This window comes from Arctopsyche grandis, chromosome 3 (assembly GCF_051622035.1).
Source record: "Arctopsyche grandis isolate Sample6627 chromosome 3, ASM5162203v2, whole genome shotgun sequence".
NCBI lineage: Eukaryota > Metazoa > Arthropoda > Insecta > Trichoptera > Hydropsychidae > Arctopsyche > Arctopsyche grandis.
In genome coordinates, this window is record NC_135357.1 from 22,872,722 (window position 1) to 22,894,699 (window position 21,978).

Consider the following 21,978-nt stretch of genomic DNA (forward strand, 5'->3'; position numbering starts at 1 on the left):
TAATACATTTTATACCAGGAAAGCCTTACAGGTGAACCCCAATGCGCCTTCTTGGCCAATTACAAACAATACAGCATTTTTATTATACAAGTCGCTTAATTACGAGACACTGCAAACTTGCAAATTAACGAGACATCTATGAATTGTACATACATTTTATTGTACGTTAAACATACTCAAATAGTGGTGACATAGTAGGTAGGAAGGTTTTAGCCAAACTTTAATCGGGAACCGTTTCAACAATAAAATCAGAGAAAATTGGCAAACTCTGATAGGAAATGATCGACGCGGAGTCCCAAATATCCAGATCTGACCAGCAGCACTACAGATATACTCAGCTCATGGGATCGAACCCGGCGCCTCTCGGTGTTGGGCAGAAGTTTAACTACCGAGCTATGCTGCTGTCTATATATTATGTGTATGTCTTCATCTTCATTTACAGCCATTCACATCCATTCTGGACGAATGCCTCTCCAACACACATTTTACGCAACTATCATCCATCTCAACCCACACATGTTCCTAGTTTCATCTTCCTTTCACCTTTTTACATTATCTCGGGTACCATTCTAGCACTTCTTTTACTCACCTTTCATATATCCTTCTAGCTACGTTACTCGCCTTTTACCATTTTATAATATCTTCACACTCTTTATTATATCAACTACCATTGTCATATTTCTCACCCACGTATTAAGTTTCATATATCTTAAACTTAATACTTAATGCCAATCATGCAGCGTTTAATGTCCGAGTTTTAAATCCGTACGTCATCACTGGAAAAGCACATTGATCGAAAAACTATACATATATTTATGTGTGGCGCTGAAAACCCCAGGAGTTGTTAAGATATTATGGTAGATCTATAGCTTTATAAAGATGGCATGCTTTTCTCTTTTAGTGCTTTATATATTGAAGAATTTTCGCCGTTTGTAGTACATATTAAATTCCTGTCGTTTTAAGCCATCGTACTTAAAATTTATTAAAACTGATTCATTAAACCAGAAAATTACTTTTTATATAATTTTATTATCATTGATCATTTCATCATTGTATAGTTTTAACTATTGAAAATGCTCAGTGTTTTTTTAACACGCTAAAACATTGGTTATTACATAAATCAATTAATACTTGTAGTATGTATGTGCATACATAGATATGTACATACATGCATTTTAATTCAATAGATAAAAATTCCCATAATAATCAATATTGTAATTGAATTATATTCATGTAATATTCTCTTTCGTTTGTTACGGATACAAACCCAATAATTCGATTTATCATCGTTTTTTTAAATTGAATATATGAAAGTGTCAATGGGACTATTTCCTTGTCAGAGAGTTGTTAGCTGGTGAAAGCAGTTGTCACCGATCCGATTGTCTATCCGGACGTTGATGCTAATCTGACAGCCTGCTCTGCTGTCTTTCGTGTTCATCAGACTTCTAAATTCGGCTGCCAATGACAAGTAAAACCATTAATTGAAAGACAGCTCTCTTATTCAATAATAAAACAAAACAAAAAAAAGGCATAGAAAAATCCCACAAAAAGACAAATCATCCGACGCGTGATTAAATAGCTGTAAAACACTGACAAGCGCTCATTGTCATCTTATTATCGAATCTAAATTAAAATTCGCAATCTGAATTGAACATCTCGCGGTAACAAGACGCGTGAAAGTAGTTTTTCAAGGCAGTGCGGGGTGGGGTTATCAGATCAAGGATACCGTTATCAATAACTGAATGACACTTCCTACTACTGTTATTGTTTGATTTGAAATGTCAGGTCAAATATTTCAAATGGTACAATACGACCAGTTATGACACAATACACGTGTAAACATGTTCAAAATTTTTTTCACATCAACACGTTCAAATTTGATAATTCATGATCGATCAATTAAAATAACGCATTCCACTTTGATCCGTAGACATTTTAATTGACAAGTTTGAATTTCATGTTTTATTTTATCTTACACAGAAGGCAGAGGGTTAGCGTACAGAAATTACGTACGATTACGTGTGATACAGCGCACAAGTGGCCAAGCCAACTAAACATTAGTATTCTGTCAAAACTGCCCCAAGCGATTCGCATAAAGGTATTATAATCGGCGGTCGTACTTACGTGCTTGCATGTATACTGTCCGGTTTTTTTTAACCATCACGCTACCGCGACGCGGTAATTACCCTCAGTAGATACGCCCAAATATTAAAACGGTCACAAATTTATTGTATACAAGTATTTTACATATGACTTCGACGTAAAAGATCACCTCTGAATATTTTAAAAATGCACGATGAAAGCCATCAAAAATCGGTCAAAATTCGATGTAATTCAGAATACATATACAATATATACGCTACGTCTACGTCTTAGAGGTTGGAAATATTGTGTAAAACACACTCCATTATTTACATTTAAACTATTTGAAAAACCTATTCACATATTGATATGCAAGTGCTGAATGTTGATTAATTGATATGGTAACAATGTAAACATATGTACATATACCATTTTTCAAACATAATAAAATCGCTCATTTTGGAACTAATAAGTACTACTAGTCTACATATATTACAACGTCGAGTTAAATAAAACGAAAAATAATAATAAACGAAGCTATTTTATTATATTTTAAATGTTGAAAAAAAAACAAGAAGGAGATAAAGAAAGTTTGCGAGACTTATTGGGGTCTGTATATTTTAGTTCACATTCAATAGTTTTGCTTATTATTATACTTCAATCAATATAAGAATTGCAAATATTTAAATCTTCTTTAATACTATGCTGTATACACTAACATAAAAATAAGATAATACTATAAATACTAAGAAGAAAAATGAAAAAAATATGAGTGAATAAAATAACTGACAATACTGTTCAACTATTTAATTTGCGAGTTGCGCAGAGGTGTAGAAAGGTTTATTTGGATAGCTAACTGTCATCTCGGCGATGAGAGATGATTCCGATGAATCTTTAGTGACTTCATCGATTATTAAATTCTTCTAGCTTCGTGTCAGAGGCATTTGCTTACTCTAAAGAAAGCTAACCTCTGTATGTCGGTAAAATATCAAAGCGATCGGAAAAGTATAAGTGGTTCAAAATCGACTCATAAATTTCGGACTATTAGGAATTTCACCTAACTAACCAACTGAAACTAATAAAAAGCTTGTAAAAAGTTAAAGGCTTTTTATTAAAAAAAATGTTTAAATCTATTCAATAGACATAAGATGTTAATACATTGAATATACTTTATGAACGAAAAAATGCAAAAACAAACAAGTATTAGAAAATGAATTATTTTCATAGAATTTTGACAATATATGTACATACATATGTATGTACATATTCAAATAGCTTTGGTTGAATCCAAGTTCACACTCGGCACATTCTTATTTTATTCGGTCATAAATCTTTAAAGAGATTTGAATATTAAGAAAAAACATTATTTTTAATAATATACACTCAATTATTCCAACTTTCCTATTATTTTATGGAACATTTTTATATTTTAATGAATATTGTGCCACTTTAAACTTTAATTGCATATTAAAACTGCTTCGTGTTATCTTGTTATGACAGGGTTGGCCGCCATTATGGTCGCCATATTGACGATGGCCGCCGCGCATAAATTAGTCGCCTTGCGCTAAAATTGATTATACATAATAAAATCTGCACCTCACGCTACAGAATTTTAACTAACCATCTCTTCTGGGGGCACTCTGAATGCACTGGGAAGTGCCGCGCAATTAAGTGCACCGATCGGAGGGATTGCTCAGCAATCGCCCTTCGACCAAAGGACAATAAATCTGTCCAACGCTTTAGCTGGAAATTTTAATTAGTCAATTAAGTCGAGGGACTGATGGGATCTGGGGCTTTGCGCATCACGCAAAGGTCGTACACTTGTCCATGCTTTTTTTTGCATCATATTCATCCGATCGCTCTTTCGATGCGATTGTGACGTTCAGATGTATGTACATACATAATGCTGAATTATGTGAAATGAAATACCGACTGAGAACCTGTACTACCAGTAGAGAATCGCTTACCGATCGAATGTCATGGTGAACGTTGTGAGATCATCATCATCATTTTTCCGGTCATTCATCATCACACCGGTGAATGCTATACGATGGACTTGTCACACGAGATATGTGACGTTCAGAAACCCACACTCGTTCATATAATCAGGGCGGATCGTCTCGAAATGCTCTCTGATCGGCCGACTCGTTCGATCTCGTCTGAAACAACGATACAATTATAACGATTATCACGTTTCTAACCAACGTACCGTATCGAAAGTCCTGTTTTTAAAAAAAGACAACTTTCTATTATATTAAAAAAGATAAACACACAATAAAGCAATCTGATGACAAAGGGTTAACGCTCTGTCGATGGATGCGTCAACAGTGGCGCACTCGATCTGCAATTAAAATTTCGAACGTATTATTTATTTAAATTTTTAGTCCATTATCCGTAACCGGAATGTATAATTAATTAATAAACAATTTAAAAAACTCATATGTAATGTTTTCAATCTTGTATCTTGAGAGTGGTGTATTCAAATTTTTTTAATTGAAATATAATTTGTATGGAACGGAAACGCTTCGGATTATTACTTTTAAACTGCAACTTAATTAATGTTAGTGTACGTACGTACAGTTAGAGAACTTCTCGCACAATTGTTAAATCAGCTGTACTAAACGTTCTTTATTTATACACACGGATACATTTATAGGTATATTTGAAAATATTCCCGGTCATTATTACCGGTTCGCTTAATAAAATACGGTGACTCGGCGCAAAAATTCGGACAATTATCGTACAAATACAAATCGCTTGATAGAATATTTTTGTGCGAAGCATTTAATTTTCAAGTAAATAATAAAAGGCCAATTTATAAATTATATAAAAATTATATTATTTTTATAATTCTTAACCGTATATGTACATATATTTTAAAGTTGAACAACAAAAAACGCTATTGTCGAATTTCGTATTGTAATTTTTTTATTTCATTTTTTTACAGCTATTGTAAAAATTTATCGGCTGTGGTAGCTATTTGACTGTTTTTGATCACTTAAAGATTGCGTTTAATTTTATTCGTCAAAAAATTATTTGTATTTAAATTTTAATAAAAGTTTTATGAAGGCAGTAAGTCAATCGATTTTATTGGGCGTTGATTTTATTTTTATAGATACTTATACATACATACATATATAAAATCATTGCACAATACGAATAAATTTTTTAAAAGGCAACTACTGCATTTGCAAAAAAAATCTATTAAAAAACATTTGCGTTTATGGAATTTATGAATAAAATTATGCAAATTTATTACATCATATTTGCAATATAAATTATTATTACATCATATATTAAATAATATAAATTTACTATTTGCACAAGCATATTTGTTATTAAGATACGTCACTCGTATTAAAGCATTATATTAATCTAACAATTTGCATCAGACGGTAGCGAATGTGTTAAATAATAAATAACGCATATTCCGTTACACAAATGGGTGCGAGCAATATTATAAACGAGTTTTTTTTCTTAGACACACTAATTAAAATCAATATAATGAGCTACGGTTTTTTCGCGTTTTTCGATTGAAATTTTCAATTCTGACCCCGACAGGTCAACAGAAGCGCAGCTTCCATCCGCCCGTCAATAATTTATGATCCATCAAATATTTAAAATAAATAAATAAAAAAAAAATACACAATTTCAAATGAATAACCACCTAGGATAGTTGCAATGTGATGCCGTGAACGTATTTAAAAACAGACATTACACGCCTACACGTAATATTAATTCGTGATGTATCACATGAAGCGGGCGTGAGGCTACCAAGATCGTTTAATTACTTTATAATATTATTTTGTAATTATTTTCGTTATGCATCATAAATATGGTACACCTCTGGTGTTTGTTTATGCAAAATATGAATGTTTGTTTTGTTATTCAGACCTGATAAACACACTTTGTATAATACATGGAATATCATATATATAAAGACGGTAATTTTATTTTTTTTATTTTTTATTTTATTTTATTTCATACCAGGAAGGCATTACAGGTAAACCCCAATGCGCCTTCCTGGCCAAATTACAAACAATACAGCATTTTTTATTATATACATAAGTCGCTAAATTACGAGACACTGACAAACTCGACAATTAACGAGACATCTATGAATTGTACATACATTTTTATTGTAATATTTACATTAATCATACTCAAATAGTGGTGACATAGTGGGTAGGAAGGACTTTTAGCCAATTTTTAATCGGGAATCGTTTCAACAATGAAATCAGAGAAAATTGGCAAACTCTGATAGGAAACGATCAACCAGGAGTCACAAATCCTGGTCTGACCAGCAGCATAAAAAAGAAAAACTCAGAAAAATTCTTTTTCAATCGAGGTCAGCTCAAGGGATCGAACTCGGCGCCTCTCAGTGTTAAGCAGAAGCTTAACGACCGAGCCACGCTGCTGGCTAATCTGTGTGTGTGTGGGTGTGTGTGTGTGTGTGTGTGGGTGTGTGTGTGTGTGTGGGTGTGTGTGTGTGTGTGTGTGTCCCTAACTCTCGCCGAACATAATGAATCAACCAGTATGGGGAACAATTTTTTTTTTTCTTCATATTTTTCATTTTTTTTTCATTTTTTCAGTTTTTTCATTTTTTTCAGTTTTTCAGTTTTTTCATATTTTTCAGTTTTTTCATTTTTTTCATTTTTTCAGTTTTTTCATTTTTTTCATTTTTTCAGTTTTTCAGTTTCCCAGTTTTTTCAGGCCAGGGGGGGGCCGAAGGCATTGGGGGCGCTGGGGGCGCCGGAGGCGTCGGCGGCGCGGGGGGCGAAGCCCCCGGGGTGCCGGAGGCATCGGGGGCGCTGGGGGCGAAGCCCCCGGGGTGCCGGAGGCATCGGGGGCGCTGGGGGCGAAGCCCCCGGGGTGCCGAAGGCATTGGGGGCGCTGGGGGCGCCGGAGGCACCGGCGGCGCTGGGGGCGCCGGAGGCACCGGCGGCGCTGGGGGCGAAGCCCCCGGGGTGCCGGAGGCATCGGGGGCGCTGGGGGCGAAGCCCCCGGGGTGCCGAAAGCATTGGGGGCGCTGGGGACGAAGCCCCCGGGGTGCCGAAGGCATCGGGGGCGCTGAGTGCGGTGCGGCCGCCGGAGGCGTCGGCCTGGGGCCGAAGGCCCCGGAGCGACGGAAGCGCCGGGGGCGAAGGCCCCGGGGTGCCGGAGGCGTCGGCGATGCACGAAATGTAATTCGTAATCACTTCGTAATTTGTCATTCGTAATTCGTGCATCAATTTCTTTCCGAAACCATTCGATTCAATATCTTTAACTTTATTTTTATTCGAGTTTCAATTCCTTTTCGAAACCACCCGTTGAAATCAACGGATCCAACACTAGTGTACTAATAAACATATAACATGTTATATTCGACGACGTATTAAATAATAATTATTACCAAAAATTTATAATCGATGTTAGATCAAAGTGTGAACAACCCGAGTTATCCAAGTGAACGACTAGGCAACTATAATCCTTACAATATTTTGCGTGGGTTGCTTTCAGTTGATGGAGTTTTTGCGTGCTAGATGTTCCGTGATCAACAAAAATATAATATACTAGCTGTATTACCCGGTTTCCCTCAGTATTTGTAATATATACCGCTTAAACATGACTAATCTAACAGTAAACATATTATTAAATTTATTTGAATAGTTTTATTTTATATAAATTTATTTGAATACTCATTCGTTTTTTTTTTATTAAATTGACTGTCACGAACAAACAAACATATTATATAGTAAGTCTCTTATAAAAAATTATATGTATACGAAATTATATGTACACCAGAATCCGGCGCCTGCGCTTTCGCGGCTACGCCCCCGCGGCTGCGCCCCCTAGGGCTTCACTCCTGGCGTCGGCACCCCTAGGGGGTGGAGCCCTAGGGATTCGCCCCCTAGAGCTTCGCCCTCAGCGCCTTTGCTCCCGGGAACTTCGAATCCTTTGAATCGAAAAAAATCGAATCATTTGTTCGATGACGTCACGAATTTCTACGACCCAAAGAACGAAGGTTACATACATACAAAGTCCCTTTTCAAATTATATATTAGATTAAATGTATTTTTATGTAATCCGGGTTCTATCAGGTAAACGTTTGAAGAATGACACTTGATGTATGTACATACATATATAGATATACATATGTACAAATGTATAAGCATATAATAGCTTTTTTTGTACCTACATAAAAATACAATATAAGAAATTCTCACTCTTACATCCAGTTGTAAGTAGCTAAGTTATCCACGTAGCTAAGTTTTTTTTTTATTCTTCCCTGCAACGATTTCGTACTTACTCCTGAGGATAGAATGAATGACGAAAGAGACAAGGAATTTGGTAGTTGTTTTTGTATGAAATTGTCTTAGCGATTAAATCAGAACAAACTTTTATTGTCTCGTAGATCTTGGCGGGACTAATATTATAAGTAATCAACTTGCAGTTCGAATGAGTAATTCTGATTAAGCCTGAGATCTGAATCCATGCCTTGTGTCTAATCCACTGGCTAAAGAGTTATGCTGTGGTTGTATTTGTACATCCCATTGTAATAATCCCAGCAGTGGCGTAACGTGAATTCCAGGTGCCCCCCCCATATACACATTATTTTCTTTTCAGCAAAATAATTTTTCAAAATATTTTGCTGAAAAGTTTCTTCTGAATGTTTGCAAAATAATCTTCTGGACTTCGCATTGGCAAACACTTTAAATTCATTTTATTTGTTCTCTCATGTTCAATACTAATCAGCGCTTATCCTTTGAGTCGATGTTGTGACATAATTGACCTTAAGTAATTTTTAATAAGTTTCAACTTAGAGAACGAGCGCTCAGCAGTGGCTACAGTTACCGGAAGCGTGAGCAACAAGATGATTGCGGTGGCGATATCAGAAAATGACGAATTTATAGTGTAAAAATCACAAATGAAGAGCTTCGCTTCAAATTATAAACACTGTCGATCTTCTCTATTTTTACTTACCTCTTATACAGTTCTTTCTCTTAAGCATGAACGGAAATCAAGCACCTGGTTAGGTAGTGACTTGTCAAAGTCATTGAAATATTGGTCGGCTAAAGATTTGGCTTCACGATATATGTATGTAAGTCGTCATCTGATAATTGAATGAGATTTTTACTTTGTAGGAAGGCGAACTTTAACGTTAAAAGTTGTAAAACGAACCTTCAATTGCATCAAGGCTACGTCTAGTGCCGCATTAAAAATTGTTATTTCAAACTTTTTCAATGAATCTTGGAATATTGTATCATTACTAAGTTCATCAAAGTGCTTTTTGACAAAAGATTGACGATTCGATGTCAATTTTGGCTCCAAACCTCATTTTGTAGCAATCGCTGATGAAATCGTTACAAATTCTTCAAATGTATTCCCAAAACGATTGAGATTGTCGTATGCATTTTTGATCATCGACGTTTTTTGATTGTAGGAGCTTTGATACAAAGTTGAGAGGCTGAAGAATGTTATCAAAAAGCACGAGTAGGAGAATAAACTCGAAACTTTCCATTTTATTTTTTAGTCCCTTTGCTTCTGATTGTTCATCCTTTCTTTTACTTTTTAAAATTATTTCTGTAAGACATTTTAAAACATCTGTATATGAATATCGAAGTGTATTGATGGAATCTAGTCTTGAAGACCAACTAGTAGGGTTCAATCTTTTTAAAGTAACTGATGGTGAATTTTTCCTTAAAAACTTTCCACCTGTTAATGCTAACAGCGAAAAATTTATAAATTTGTTCAACCACATCAAAAAAATAAGAAGCTTTTGGCACATCAGATACGGTATCTTTAATGACGAGATTTAAATTATGAGCTGCACAGTGAACGTAATGAGCGTTTGGTTCGAGTTCAGTTATCTTCTTTTGTAGACCTTTGTATGCACCACTCATTACTCTGGCACCATCGTAACCCTGTTCTCTACATTTCACAATATCTAGTCCTTTAATTGTCAACAAATCCAAAATAATTTTTTTAAAACCCTCTGCACTTCTGTTTTTAACATTAAAGAACCCCACGAATGATTCCTTTATTTCAACATCAATTGGACGTTGAATTTCATCTTTTTGAACAACAATGTATCGAAAAACAAAACTCACTTGCTCAATTTTACTTAAATCTTGAGTACCGTCAATTATGATTGAATAAAAAGGCGAATTTTCGCGCTCAAATAAGTCACAGAACCTGCCTTATGTTTGGCTATCAATGATTCCAAAAGTGACGGTCTGTAAGGAAAAAATTTTGGTCGGAGATTTCAATGCTATTCTCGAAAATACATAAATACAAAGTTGGATGTTGGATGGTGGAAAGATTTAATCGGGGGAATGCTTTCATCATGTCTGTAATCTTTAGTAATTGGTACCTAAAATTAAACTAGTACCATTTTTTTGGATCGCAAATAAATCTTAAGCCAAAAGAATCTTTGTAAAAATCTACAAGGTCCATTAAATTCTAGAAAGTGAAAATTCTGACCAGGGTAGGTCTATTAGCTATTTAACCCTCTACCTAAAAAGCTTAATAATCCCTGTAGTAGAATATTGATATTCTAAGTCGAAAGTTTACGGTTCCATCCAGAATAACGGCAAAATATTTTTTCCCAGCATTACCATATTCTCCAGTCATATTTTCCTGTTAGTATAGGAAACGTCAACTCTTTCCTGATTCTTTTTTGAAATTATTCATGCTCTTATGTTAAATTTACATCATTCGTTAGTATTCCAAACGCATGTTGGCGCTGGGCGACTTCCTATGCTGTCTTGTATTGACAAAAATAACAAGTAGATTGGGCTTTTAAATTTCCAAGTAGATGTAGACCCTACAATTTTTCTGCATGATACAAAATGGATACTAGTGTTAAAATATTTGGACTTAAAGTAGTTAAAACTTAGTAGTATTTCTAAAAATAATAATTTTTAAATTTTGTTTCGGTAAAATCCAATCGCAACGGATGTTCAAGACCTGATAGCTAGACTTCATATTTGGAATTGTAGCCAAAGTTGGAGAGTCATAGAATGTCAGAACCGAACTTATTTTTAAATAATTGAATATGCATGAAAACCTAGAGTTACAATAACAATATTAATTAGCCTGGAAATCTATCACGATATCCCAAATCAACTGGATTGTCATTACGTTAAGTGGCCGTCGTAACTTGAATATACAGATGTAGTCGCGCGCAAGCAGTCTCGCTTGAAAATACTATGACTTTGGAGAAAACACTATAGTTGTTGTTCATTTGGATTCAAATAATAAGTGAAAAAAAAAACCACCATCAAGGGCACAAAATAATAATAATGGTGTTCTATCTATTATATAATACACACATATGTATATACGACGTATCAATAGAATAAGTATTGTGGTCGTGAGAACATTCGACCTTGAGATTTTTACCGATTTGCACTCGGAATCGATCACTGAACACGTTCTCAAGTTTTTAAAATACTATATGTATGTGTGTGCGTGTGTATTTTGAAGATAGTCGGTCAACTCTTCCTGCGACTAACCAGAACTAAGTACTCCTTAGTAAGGAGATGTGGGGAGAGGGGATAAACTCTCGGAGCCCGTGCCAATAGAGGGGCCCTATTCTGGAGAAAATCATTAAATTATTTAAATATTTGAAATATAAACCAAATAAAGAATCCACACTCGTTGAGATCATGATGAACGAGTACTTGTTTTTAAATCAAACAATACTTTTTAATATATGTATATGCTACAGTCCAAATGTACATTTCGTTCATTCGTGAACGTACTAGTTTGTTCAAACTCGAATCAACCCGGCCAGCTATAATGTACACAAAAGAACAAATGAACTAGTTTGTTCATTCACAAACTATTAGGCATATAAGTTAAAGCATTTACATTCGCCTGTCCCATCCTCCATTCTCTTTCTTTTATAAATTAATATAAATTTAATCTTAAAAATCAGCGGAAACAGGAGATAACTTCTGTTTCCGCTGATTTTGCCTAAAATCACATTACAACGTTGCTATAAAGCAACGTTGTAATGTGATTTCTGTAAAATCAAAGCTAAAAGTTTCATGCTATACCTGATGGGAGTCAATTTAACAATAAACATCTAAACTAAAACAATATTTCGTATATAAACAAACTAGTATGGTCATGAACGAACCAGAGTGAACACTTGGACTGCGGTTTCCATACGACCATAGTTAAAATTTGCGATACCTTATAGGCTTATAGGAGTCTATTCGACTGTTAAAATCTACATTCACGTATTTCGTGTATGAAAAAACTAACGAGTTTGAGTGAAAACTTGGACTGTAACATATGTATGTATATAATTCTTGGTGAAATTTTAAAGGAAACCGCTTAAAATATGCAAATTTTAATTCATTATTCTTCTGCAACGTACATATGTACATACATACAACATTTTAAATTGAATTTTCATATGATACAAAAACATTTAACAATTATACTTAAAGCACAATTTAGTATATAATTCGTGTTGTTTTGACATTTTAAATAGTTTTTTCTAAATAATGCTTATGCTTAATACTAAAAGGATAACAAAAAAAAAATGTCTGCGGCGCATGATTTTTTTTCACACTTATTAAACAAATAGAATATTTTGTGTCCGAAATTCTCAAATTCTCATCCCAAAAACGAGGCCGAAATTATTACTAGGATTCACTCTTGATGGTAGTGTTAATTTAAAAATATCCAAAACTCACATCCATTCATTTTCGTACACCGACTCAGGCAACCATACCAATAATATTTGAAGTACATAATATTACCACCCTACAAACTATCTCGATAGTGTGCTCACCCGACTCATCCGACATTCGGAAAAGGTTGCCGACCCGTAACGATGTATGGTTACAGCGCAGTAGCAACCGTCCGCCATATTCCCCCACCTGGCTACCCGCCCAGCTGCGCACCAGGCGAGCGACGCGGCGACGCGCCAGTACCGCGAGGTCATCCAGGCGGGGGCCGCGTGCTCTCGCTCGAAACGCCTAGATGGAGACCATGGAGGACCATCTCATCAGAGCCATTTACCATCGCAGGACCATCTGGGACCCCAACGACGAGTTCCGCAGAAACTCCCGGACCCTCACTAGGCTGTGGTCCGACATATCTGAAGAGACGGGGATTGACGGTACGTTAAACGCATACTCTCAAATGGTAGATTTGTATATACATATACACACGTGTATCATCGGATGGTAGATTTGTTGTCGCAGAATCGTAGCGATAGCTAGCTTGGTGTTTTCGTTTGTCGTGAATCGAGCTGCTCCGACAAGCGTGGCGTTGAAACCGGCGTCTGCGCGTCTATCTCGCTTCCTCCCAAGCGGCAACACTGAACCGGTATCTGGCAGGTCTCAACAACCCAACGCTTGACGACCATTGACGCGATCCCTTTGCGATGTGCGCTCCTAAATTTTTTCAACTTTTTTTTTTACTTTTCGTTTATATCTCTTATTCCCCTGTAAGTGTATGTACATATATAATGTAATTCTATATTTTTAACCATTTCCATTATTCTGATATATTTATTATTTTTTTTTTTAATGAATAACAATTTTGCTTAGAATAACCAGGGCTGTTGAGTCGGATCAAAATTTACCGACTCCAACTCCAAACTCCGACTACGACTCCAAACGCCGACTCCGACTCCGACTCCAAACGCCGACTCCGACTCCAAACTCCGACTTCGACTTGAACGATTTTAATAAGATGGACTTTTCTTGCCAACGTATAAAATTATTAATAGTAAAAATAATGGCGATGGTTCGGTGATTATTCCGCACAAAGCGATCTCGCGCACGTAACTAAAACCCGATTATGGAACCAGGACCCGGATAAATAATTTCATGCCGTATGACAAACCAAAAAAATCTTTTAGATATATTTTTAATATGCGAAAAATCTATCAGAACTATTAGAAAAATACCTTCATATACATACATATTTTAATTGCTATTTTTAGAAATAATCGAATAAGAAAGTGTGATATAACAGGTAAGATTTCACATGGACAAAAATAATGCGCGGATCGAAAAATAATTAACATTTAGCATTAAATAAATATATGTATTTTTATGTAGAATAATATAAAATATCAATATCGATCAGTCGAACGTCCCAACACGGGGCCCCTCATGGTCCTAACAAGGGTCCAGGCCTTGGAACTTTAACCCTAGCTTACCTCCCCCCTCTTCTCGGCGGCCCTGCATGGAACATCTGGCACCCAAAAATTCCATTCATCGAGAGTTACAAACGCGAAATATTATACTAACGAGAAATCGAGTTCCAAATATTCCGTATTCGTGGCATTTTTATGGCAACGATTGTTGTGTGCGCAATCACAATTTTCGAAATAATCCCTTTACCAATGGCGATTTCCAAAATATCAAAAAAATCACTAAAAATTGACATGTAACCCAATTTACTGAATTATTGGTATTGAAATAGGTATAAATAATAAGTGCATTCATAGTACATGTGTATGAATGTCATTCACAAACATATCAATTTAATAAAAAAAATTACATTAAAAAAAGCTAAAACTAAAATTATAAACCTTGTAATAAGTATGAGACGGAGGAAACATTTAGACGAATTATGCTATTTAAGGTCCGAGCGCACTAGGCGACAGTGCGCTACAGCGACGCAGTGCAGCACATCACAGTTGGTACAAATGACATACAATCTCATACAATTTCATACAAACAATATTTGGCCGCTCTAGCATCGCTGCAACGCAGTGCCGCCTAGTGTGGTCTAAGCTTTAAACTGATGATTTTTATAAAGAATACAATACAAATGTTAATAAATTGTTCACAATTTTGATTTGTATAAATATATTTTAGTTCTTTCTATTTTAATTTTGCATAATTGCAAAATTGCACGATTGATTCTTTGTATAACGATCCTTTCAGTTTGATGGACTTAGTTTAATTCAATAAATGTTACTTTTCGCGCTATTATCTATGCAAAAATAAGTTCTTAAAATGTATGGCTTTTAACAATATATTTTTATGTATTATTATTTTTAATTTGAATGACCCCCCCTTGATCATTTTCTGGATCCGCTAGTGACTGAAGTAGATTCGCCTGTTGTGTTAACTTTCAACGTAGTTTCAGATTTCGGTACTTTTCGGGTGCAATGAGCGGATGTTATAGAAGCTACATACACACTATGGTGTAAGATGTTTCAATGAAAATAATTTTTTGTTTCCTTTGGAGCACAAAAAACTTATGGATTTTGTATTCTGTTGGAGACTAGTATTGCTTTATTGCAGATAAATTCTCTTCGAACGGATCATGGTTTCTTGTCATATAATATTCCGGGTGATTGCGAGCCGTACCACAGTGTTTTTGTTACATCATTTTGAAGATTCCCAAGGTTTTTCTAAATTTTGCGTACGTACGCGTGGTATGTAGATTGTAGATGAATCAAAGAATTTGTATCTACATATAGTTCATTTTACAATGGCTACAATCTTCCCTCTTACCACAATGTATGTGTGTAACATCCGCTCATTAGATTTACATTGAAACACAGGGCATTGAGCTTAACAATAGTTTCGTTTATTACGATCATTTCATATAGTTTTTGCGGGACTTAGAACCAATACTAAAAGCATCAATCCAACTAATTGCATTTGTTACATAACTTCTTTCTGGATTCATTAATTGATGTAAGTTTGTTTTGTTTTGTTTGCTTGTATTAATAATTAACGTATATTGTAATTATAATTGCCTCTATCGGTCACTTACTACATATTTATATATATGTGTATGCCAGAAGGTTGATGAGATTGAATCTTCCAAAGTATATCTTGCTATTTTCTTATAGTAATTTTTGGTTCAAAATAGAACAATCAATAAATTATATAAGTGTGACGAATCCGGAGTTAAACTATTACAAAATCGTGGTGTTTCAGATTCTACATTTAAGTTATTTCACTGTATTTCGAATTGACTTTAATTTTTGTTGTTTGTTTTGTTTTAGTAAAAACAGCCAAATCAAGATGGAAAAATTTGCGTGCCTATTATGTCAAAGAATTTTATAAACTGAAAAAGAAAAGAGGTGCCAAAAAGATCAGCACGTGGCCGTTCTTCCATCAACTAGGTTTTCTAGAAGCAGCCATTTTTACATACCCGTACAGACCAGCTAACCACCACAAAACAGAATCAAAATCAGAACGAAGGCACCTATTACGAAAGAAACAATTATTAAACCAAGCACCAGAACCAGAACCTGAACCTGAACCAGAACCTGAACCTGAACCGGAGCCAGAACCAGAACCAGAGCTGGAAACAGAACTAGAGCCGGAGGTAGAAATAGAAACAGAACCTGAACTAGTAGAACATTATGAGCAGTTAGAAGCTTCCGACACCGAGAGCTCTGAACCTTCTTCAAAAAACTTTTCAAGAGAAGCTCAGTACAGAGATAAATATCAAGCGCGTCCTGAATTTGTCAGCTACATGAAAAAAAATCAAGCTGCTTTAATAGATATAGAAAAGCGGAAATTAGCAGTGTTAGAAAGGGAAAACGCCATGCCAGACGACGACGATTTATTGTTTTTCAAAAGCGTAATTCCATATTTGAAACGCTTGCCGGATATCCGAAGACTTCGGCTACGGAGTAAAATTAACGATTTAATTCTTCAAGAGATAGAAGAACTCAATAACGAATTTATTTAAGAAATTGACTGCCATGCAATTGACAAATATAGTTCATCTGTATTTAATTATAAATATTTAAGTATTAAATTATGTAAGCTGTCGAATAATGATAATATTGTAGATGTAATAAATACTTAAAAATTATTTCAAGTGATTTTTGTTTTATATCACCTTATTCACATGAAATTTAAAAATGGGGAATCTTAATCTAGTTCTTACATTGCCATAAGCAATGAAAAGTCACGCACATTAATTAGGAAATGACGAAGATAAGGAGAACAGTGATATCAGATATTGTAGACATCAAGTTTACGAACTTGGGGTTGAAATATCAATAGGTTTATTATCATCTATTTTACAACTGCGAAAGATGTAATAATCTTGAGAAAAATTTCATGCCACTTTTTAAGGCGAGCTTCAAACACTACATGGTTGATTAGGTTAGATTAGATTAAAATTTATGAGTCGAGCATTGATTCTATTGGAGATCTACTAAATGCACTGGCTAGGATTGAAATATCTTAGTAAGTCGAGTAATGATGTTCCACATATGTAGATCCAGGTAAACCATACTACTCTTAAATAGCAAATCGATTTCAAGCGAAGTTTATCGTAATATCGCTTATTTTCGATTCGCTTGTAATCAAGTGTCCTGAAATAGACATTTCTTCAATAATTCCCATTCCCATCTGAAGGAGGTGAAAACACTTAATTAGTACTTCCAATCCCGGAAGATAACTTCAGCACCGGGATTGCAGTGCTAGGAATTTCCAAACCCGGTATCTCGGTGCTAGCACCAGGAAATCAAATTTATAACAATAAAAGGAAAAAAACGTTCAATTGCATATTTTCATATTTCAAAACCGTTCAATTTTGCAAACTCACCCGATGTTTCACGAAAAAAATACTCCTCAAATTGGCGTTCTTGTTTTGGCTACATTCTTAAAATTTTCGGTTCGCATCCATTTCTAGATTTCTAAGATTAAATAAAATAAATCCTTTAATGTAATCAAATAAAGTAAAAAACATCACTTTGAATCATTGATTCGTTTTTTACAAATAGTTTGTACCGTCTAGTAATTATTCATTGAAACCAAAGAGTGTAGATAAGAACCCTATAATGGGAGGTACCATTTTCGGTCAACTTGAAAATTTGAAAAAAAATTACTAAGTTTCAGTTCGATACGACGAACGGTGTTCAAAAAATCCCCAAAATACACTGACGTACAGACACACATACAGACACTCACGCAGCCACACAGACACACGTGAAAAAGTAATCCGTGATCGATTCTGAGTTCGAATCAGTCAAAATATGCTACAAATATCATTGCAGTTGAGCCTAAAATCTGCGACACAATACAGGCCGTTGATATCATTTCGTGGGAATGGCAAGCCGGCGTCAAAACGGGTCAGAGAAAACAAATGGACTATGACTGTCATTGCTTATCCCAATAATATTTTTAAAGAAATTTTTCCAGCACCGTAATTTCGGTATTCAGACTAGTTTCAGCACCGGGATTCACGATACCAGAAAACACCGGGATCCCGGTGCCCGACATCCCGGGATTGGAAGCCTTACAATCGCCCCCCCCCCCCTAAATTTCATAGGCGTTTGAAAATTATATATTGATTTAAATATTTTTGCCGTGGTGTACAAAATGGTTGTCCTTTTGTTACCTACGAGTGGACAGTCAATGCGCCAAACAGTTATTTGTCAGGTGTCAGGTTCAACCTGGGTGATTCCCAGATTGTAGGAAGTATGTATGAGCGACAAGGACGGAGACGGAATCTCAATAGTATTAAAAAAGTGAATCGATACATTGATTTTAATATTAATTTTTATTTTAATATTTTCATTTTATGTTCATTGGATTTTAATTGCATCATGAATAAATATTAATTGCATTTTTTATCGCCCCCCCCCCCCTAAAAAAAATCCTAGATCCGTCTTTGATTGATATTTCATTATTTTTATGTCATTTAATTTAATTTCTTCTTTTCTGGTTTTTCCTTACTGCCGTGAATCTTAGTCGTTAGTATGGTACTCTCAATGACAACGTACATCTACATACACATGTACGTACATCCATTCTTCCAATCAATGCAAATATCCACTTTTTGCAAAGCTGTTGACAATTGACACCTGTCAAACTCCTTCATGTGGTTACTTCAACGGCTCAGACGACTAAGCTCATAACTATTCTCCTTATAAAGTTTTGCTTTACTTTTTAGCCATGATGTGTCTCAGACAGAATTCATCGAAATATACATATGTGTATGTACATATATTGAAATATAGAGTAAAAATAATCTCAGATTAGAATACATCTAATCTGAATTCAATACTTAAAATTTCATCTACATATGTACATACATACACACATATGTACGTACGTCATAAAAATCAAGTTTTGATATAGGCTACATTATTTTCGTTGACCTATTTTAGGAGGTAGAAAATTTTTATGACGTTTTTTCCCAAATACATGATTTACGATGTGAAATCTAGGACTTATCCCACGCTTTCACGGTGTGAAATTTTCTGTGTTCGCATTGTTTTCCCGGGATGAAAACTTATTTTCGCCGTAGGTAGCAGGACCCAATCCTGAGCTACATCCGTACGCACACACACAAACGCATGAATATGATATTTTTCATGTCGATTTGTACATTTTTTACGCATCGACAGGTAGCCGGCAGTTCTCGTATGATTTATGATCGGACTTCGTGTTTAGATCGTTAAACCGGCCGCCGGGTGATGTAACGTCGATCGACCATTCAATGAAAAAGTGTTAAGGTTGCCGACCTTTCTATGCCAGGAGATGTTGGTGCACGCGCCACGGTTCATCTCCACATGCTCGAATTGGTGCATCCATCATTTCACTGACCGATTTGTTCCATTTGATTTGGAAGTCATGACTGCCATGAATCCGATCACGCATAAACACATTGGTATATTTCGTGCGCGCCCAAGTTCGCACGGTTGCAAACCGGATGTGCGGAAAAATTCGCACTAAAACTTCTAATACAACTATAATTGGTCTTCATCACATACTCAACATTTACAATTACGATAGTATAAAGTCAGTGGAAGTGGTCAATAGCATATAGGAAGTGGTGAACCCATGCTCGCTACTCCCGTATTCAACGCACTGCTGCCCCCCTCCAAGATCTAGGAAGTTTCACTTTTTTTTAATTTATATTAATACTAGTTTTCTGCCCGTAGAAATTTCAACGAGTGCTTTCGGATTGATACATGATTTAAAATAAAGTTACAATATGAATAGTAATAATTAATCGGAATCGGAACTGAAACAGAAATCAGGAATCGGTCATGCCAATTAAATTATGCATGAAAAAATAGTAATAAAATTATAAAATCCGAATTCAAAATTGAAGTCGAAATCGGAATCGGGAATCTGATAATATGAAAAAAGAAATGCTCAAAACCTCGTAAGGGAAAAGGTGTATGAGCTTTGTATGTTTAGTTTACAGACCGCGCAACCTTGAATATTATAAATTACATACATATATATTAAATTTAGAACGTTAACTTTGTCCGCCCCCGTGTAGCATTGGTCTACATAGGGCCGGGCCGCACCGTGCAACTTTGTCGGCCGATTAGTCGCGCGCCACGAAAAAATGTATGGAAATGTGTGCTACAAACAAGTTGACGGGTTTGGCATGTTCCATCTACCTGCATGCATTGGTCTGGCCGCCCTCAACCAAGTTGTTCGCGAGTTGAGCGGTGCAGCCCGGCCCATAGTGGAGTAATAGAACGGTCGGCCCAGGGTCGACTCCGCTAGCTGGAATTAATTTTATTTTTGAAATATCGTTAAAATATAAATTAATTTCAATTAAAAATATATATTTAATTGTTAAATATGAAAACAAAAAAATGGTTCAAAACCCCACTAAATAAAATTATTATAATAACGTATTTTTATATGGCGAGAACGAAAAATTAAAATAATGTTTAAAAAAAGGCCATTTTAATAATCGGCTTTTGGCTTCGTGGTTGAGACCGTTGAACTCAGGTATACGTATAAGAGGATATTTTGAGGTCACTGGTTCGATACCCCGGCAAAGTCTCGACGAATGAATTTATACAAATTTTAGGCTTTTTATCGATTCATTCATTATGGACGGCTAGCTTTAGGACACACACAGATTACCGTCTTTATATATATAGTAAAATATGATGTCATTGCGGGTTTCCCCTGAGCGACATCTATGGTATTAAACTTGTACATACATATATACATAAATGTATACATTATAAGTTTTGAAATTATATTCAAATAGTGGTGATATAGTAGATATTTTTGCCAATTTGAATTTGAATGAACCGTTTCAACAATAAGATCAGATAAATTGGCGAACTCTGATGGAAATCGATCGACTTGGGGTCACAAATATCAAAGTCTGACCAGCAGCATACAGAATATTCACGGAATAAGTTCAATCGAGGTCAACCCACGGGATCGAACCCAGCAGCAACCTCTCGGTGGTTAACATTAACTAAACCACCGAGCTATGCTAAACTTCCTAACACACAGTAAAACAAATTGGATTTATGCTGCCAAACGTGCTTTGAAACGTTGCACCTCCGCTCTTCGCCGTTGATCATTTAATGTGAGGATGTGGGGAATATGTATGTGACTCCCCCGTCTCCCCCACCCATTCTCCCACTTTGAGAATCATCTCTCAAACCAAACCCGTTTTTACCTGTTTTAGATTTTTTCAATACATATTTTCAATCTTGAAATGTATGTATGTGTGTGCGTAGGTATAGCTCATTTTCAATAAGTCATTACTTGAAATGCGATCCTAATCATTTTTCGACGATGATGTCAATCGGAATGTCTTCTGACATGAGAAAACTTTTGTCGACAAATATTTGACTGCGTACACGAATTCAAATTGTAAGTAGGATGCACGTCAAATCTATGCCCTGTGCGGTTGAATGGATTAAATATATTTTCCGGTCTTCTTAAATTGTAGCGTTTCAAAATTAAATTCTCGAGCTTGTATTACATATTAAAAATGTTAATTAAGCATTCGCGTTCTTCTCAAATTTACGATGTGTTGTTGTTTTAGCAGTAGCTCTGCCCTGAAAATGTGATAACCGGAGAGGCATTTTCTACACTCGAGATCCAATTTCTTCCACAAAGACGAACAGAAAATTATTTCCGTTATTAAATTTTAATGGGCAATGTTGGCTCGGTTTCGAAAACC

At 35.5% G+C, this 21,978-nt stretch overlaps 2 protein-coding genes across 2 annotated transcripts in view; one reads left to right on the plus strand and one right to left on the minus strand.

Moving 5' to 3' along the window:
* LOC143909960 (uncharacterized) overlaps positions 1-13,404 on the minus strand; it is a 31,989-nt gene extending 18,585 nt beyond the window's left edge. The window contains exons 1-4 of the mRNA XM_077428284.1: positions 13,254-13,404; positions 12,872-13,180; positions 4,356-4,423; positions 4,050-4,241 (exon numbers count right to left, since the gene is read on the minus strand). Coding sequence (XP_077284410.1) covers positions 4,142-4,241; positions 4,356-4,423; positions 12,872-13,024 — 321 coding nt within the window. The 5' untranslated portion in view covers positions 13,025-13,180; positions 13,254-13,404 and the 3' untranslated portion in view covers positions 4,050-4,141. The remainder of the gene's footprint in view (positions 1-4,049; positions 4,242-4,355; positions 4,424-12,871; positions 13,181-13,253) is intronic.
* Positions 12,941-16,880, plus strand: LOC143909959 (uncharacterized). The gene is made up of 2 exons (XM_077428283.1): positions 12,941-13,201; positions 16,061-16,880. Exons 1-2 carry the CDS (start codon positions 13,063-13,065, stop codon positions 16,753-16,755), a joined length of 834 nt encoding a protein of 277 aa, XP_077284409.1. The 5' UTR covers positions 12,941-13,062; the 3' UTR covers positions 16,756-16,880.
* The last annotated feature ends 5,098 nt before the right edge of the window (positions 16,881-21,978 follow it).

What these genes read in the sequence shown, in the direction of transcription:
- LOC143909959 (XM_077428283.1), top strand. Translation starts at nt 13,063, where the DNA reads ATGGAGACCATGGAGGACCATCTCATCAGAGCCATTTACCATCGCAGG. An exon ending in TGAAGAGACGGGGATTGACG is followed by an intron (nt 13,202 to 16,060) that starts GTACGTTAAACG and finishes GTTTTGTTTTAG; the next exon opens with TAAAAACAGCCAAATCAAGA.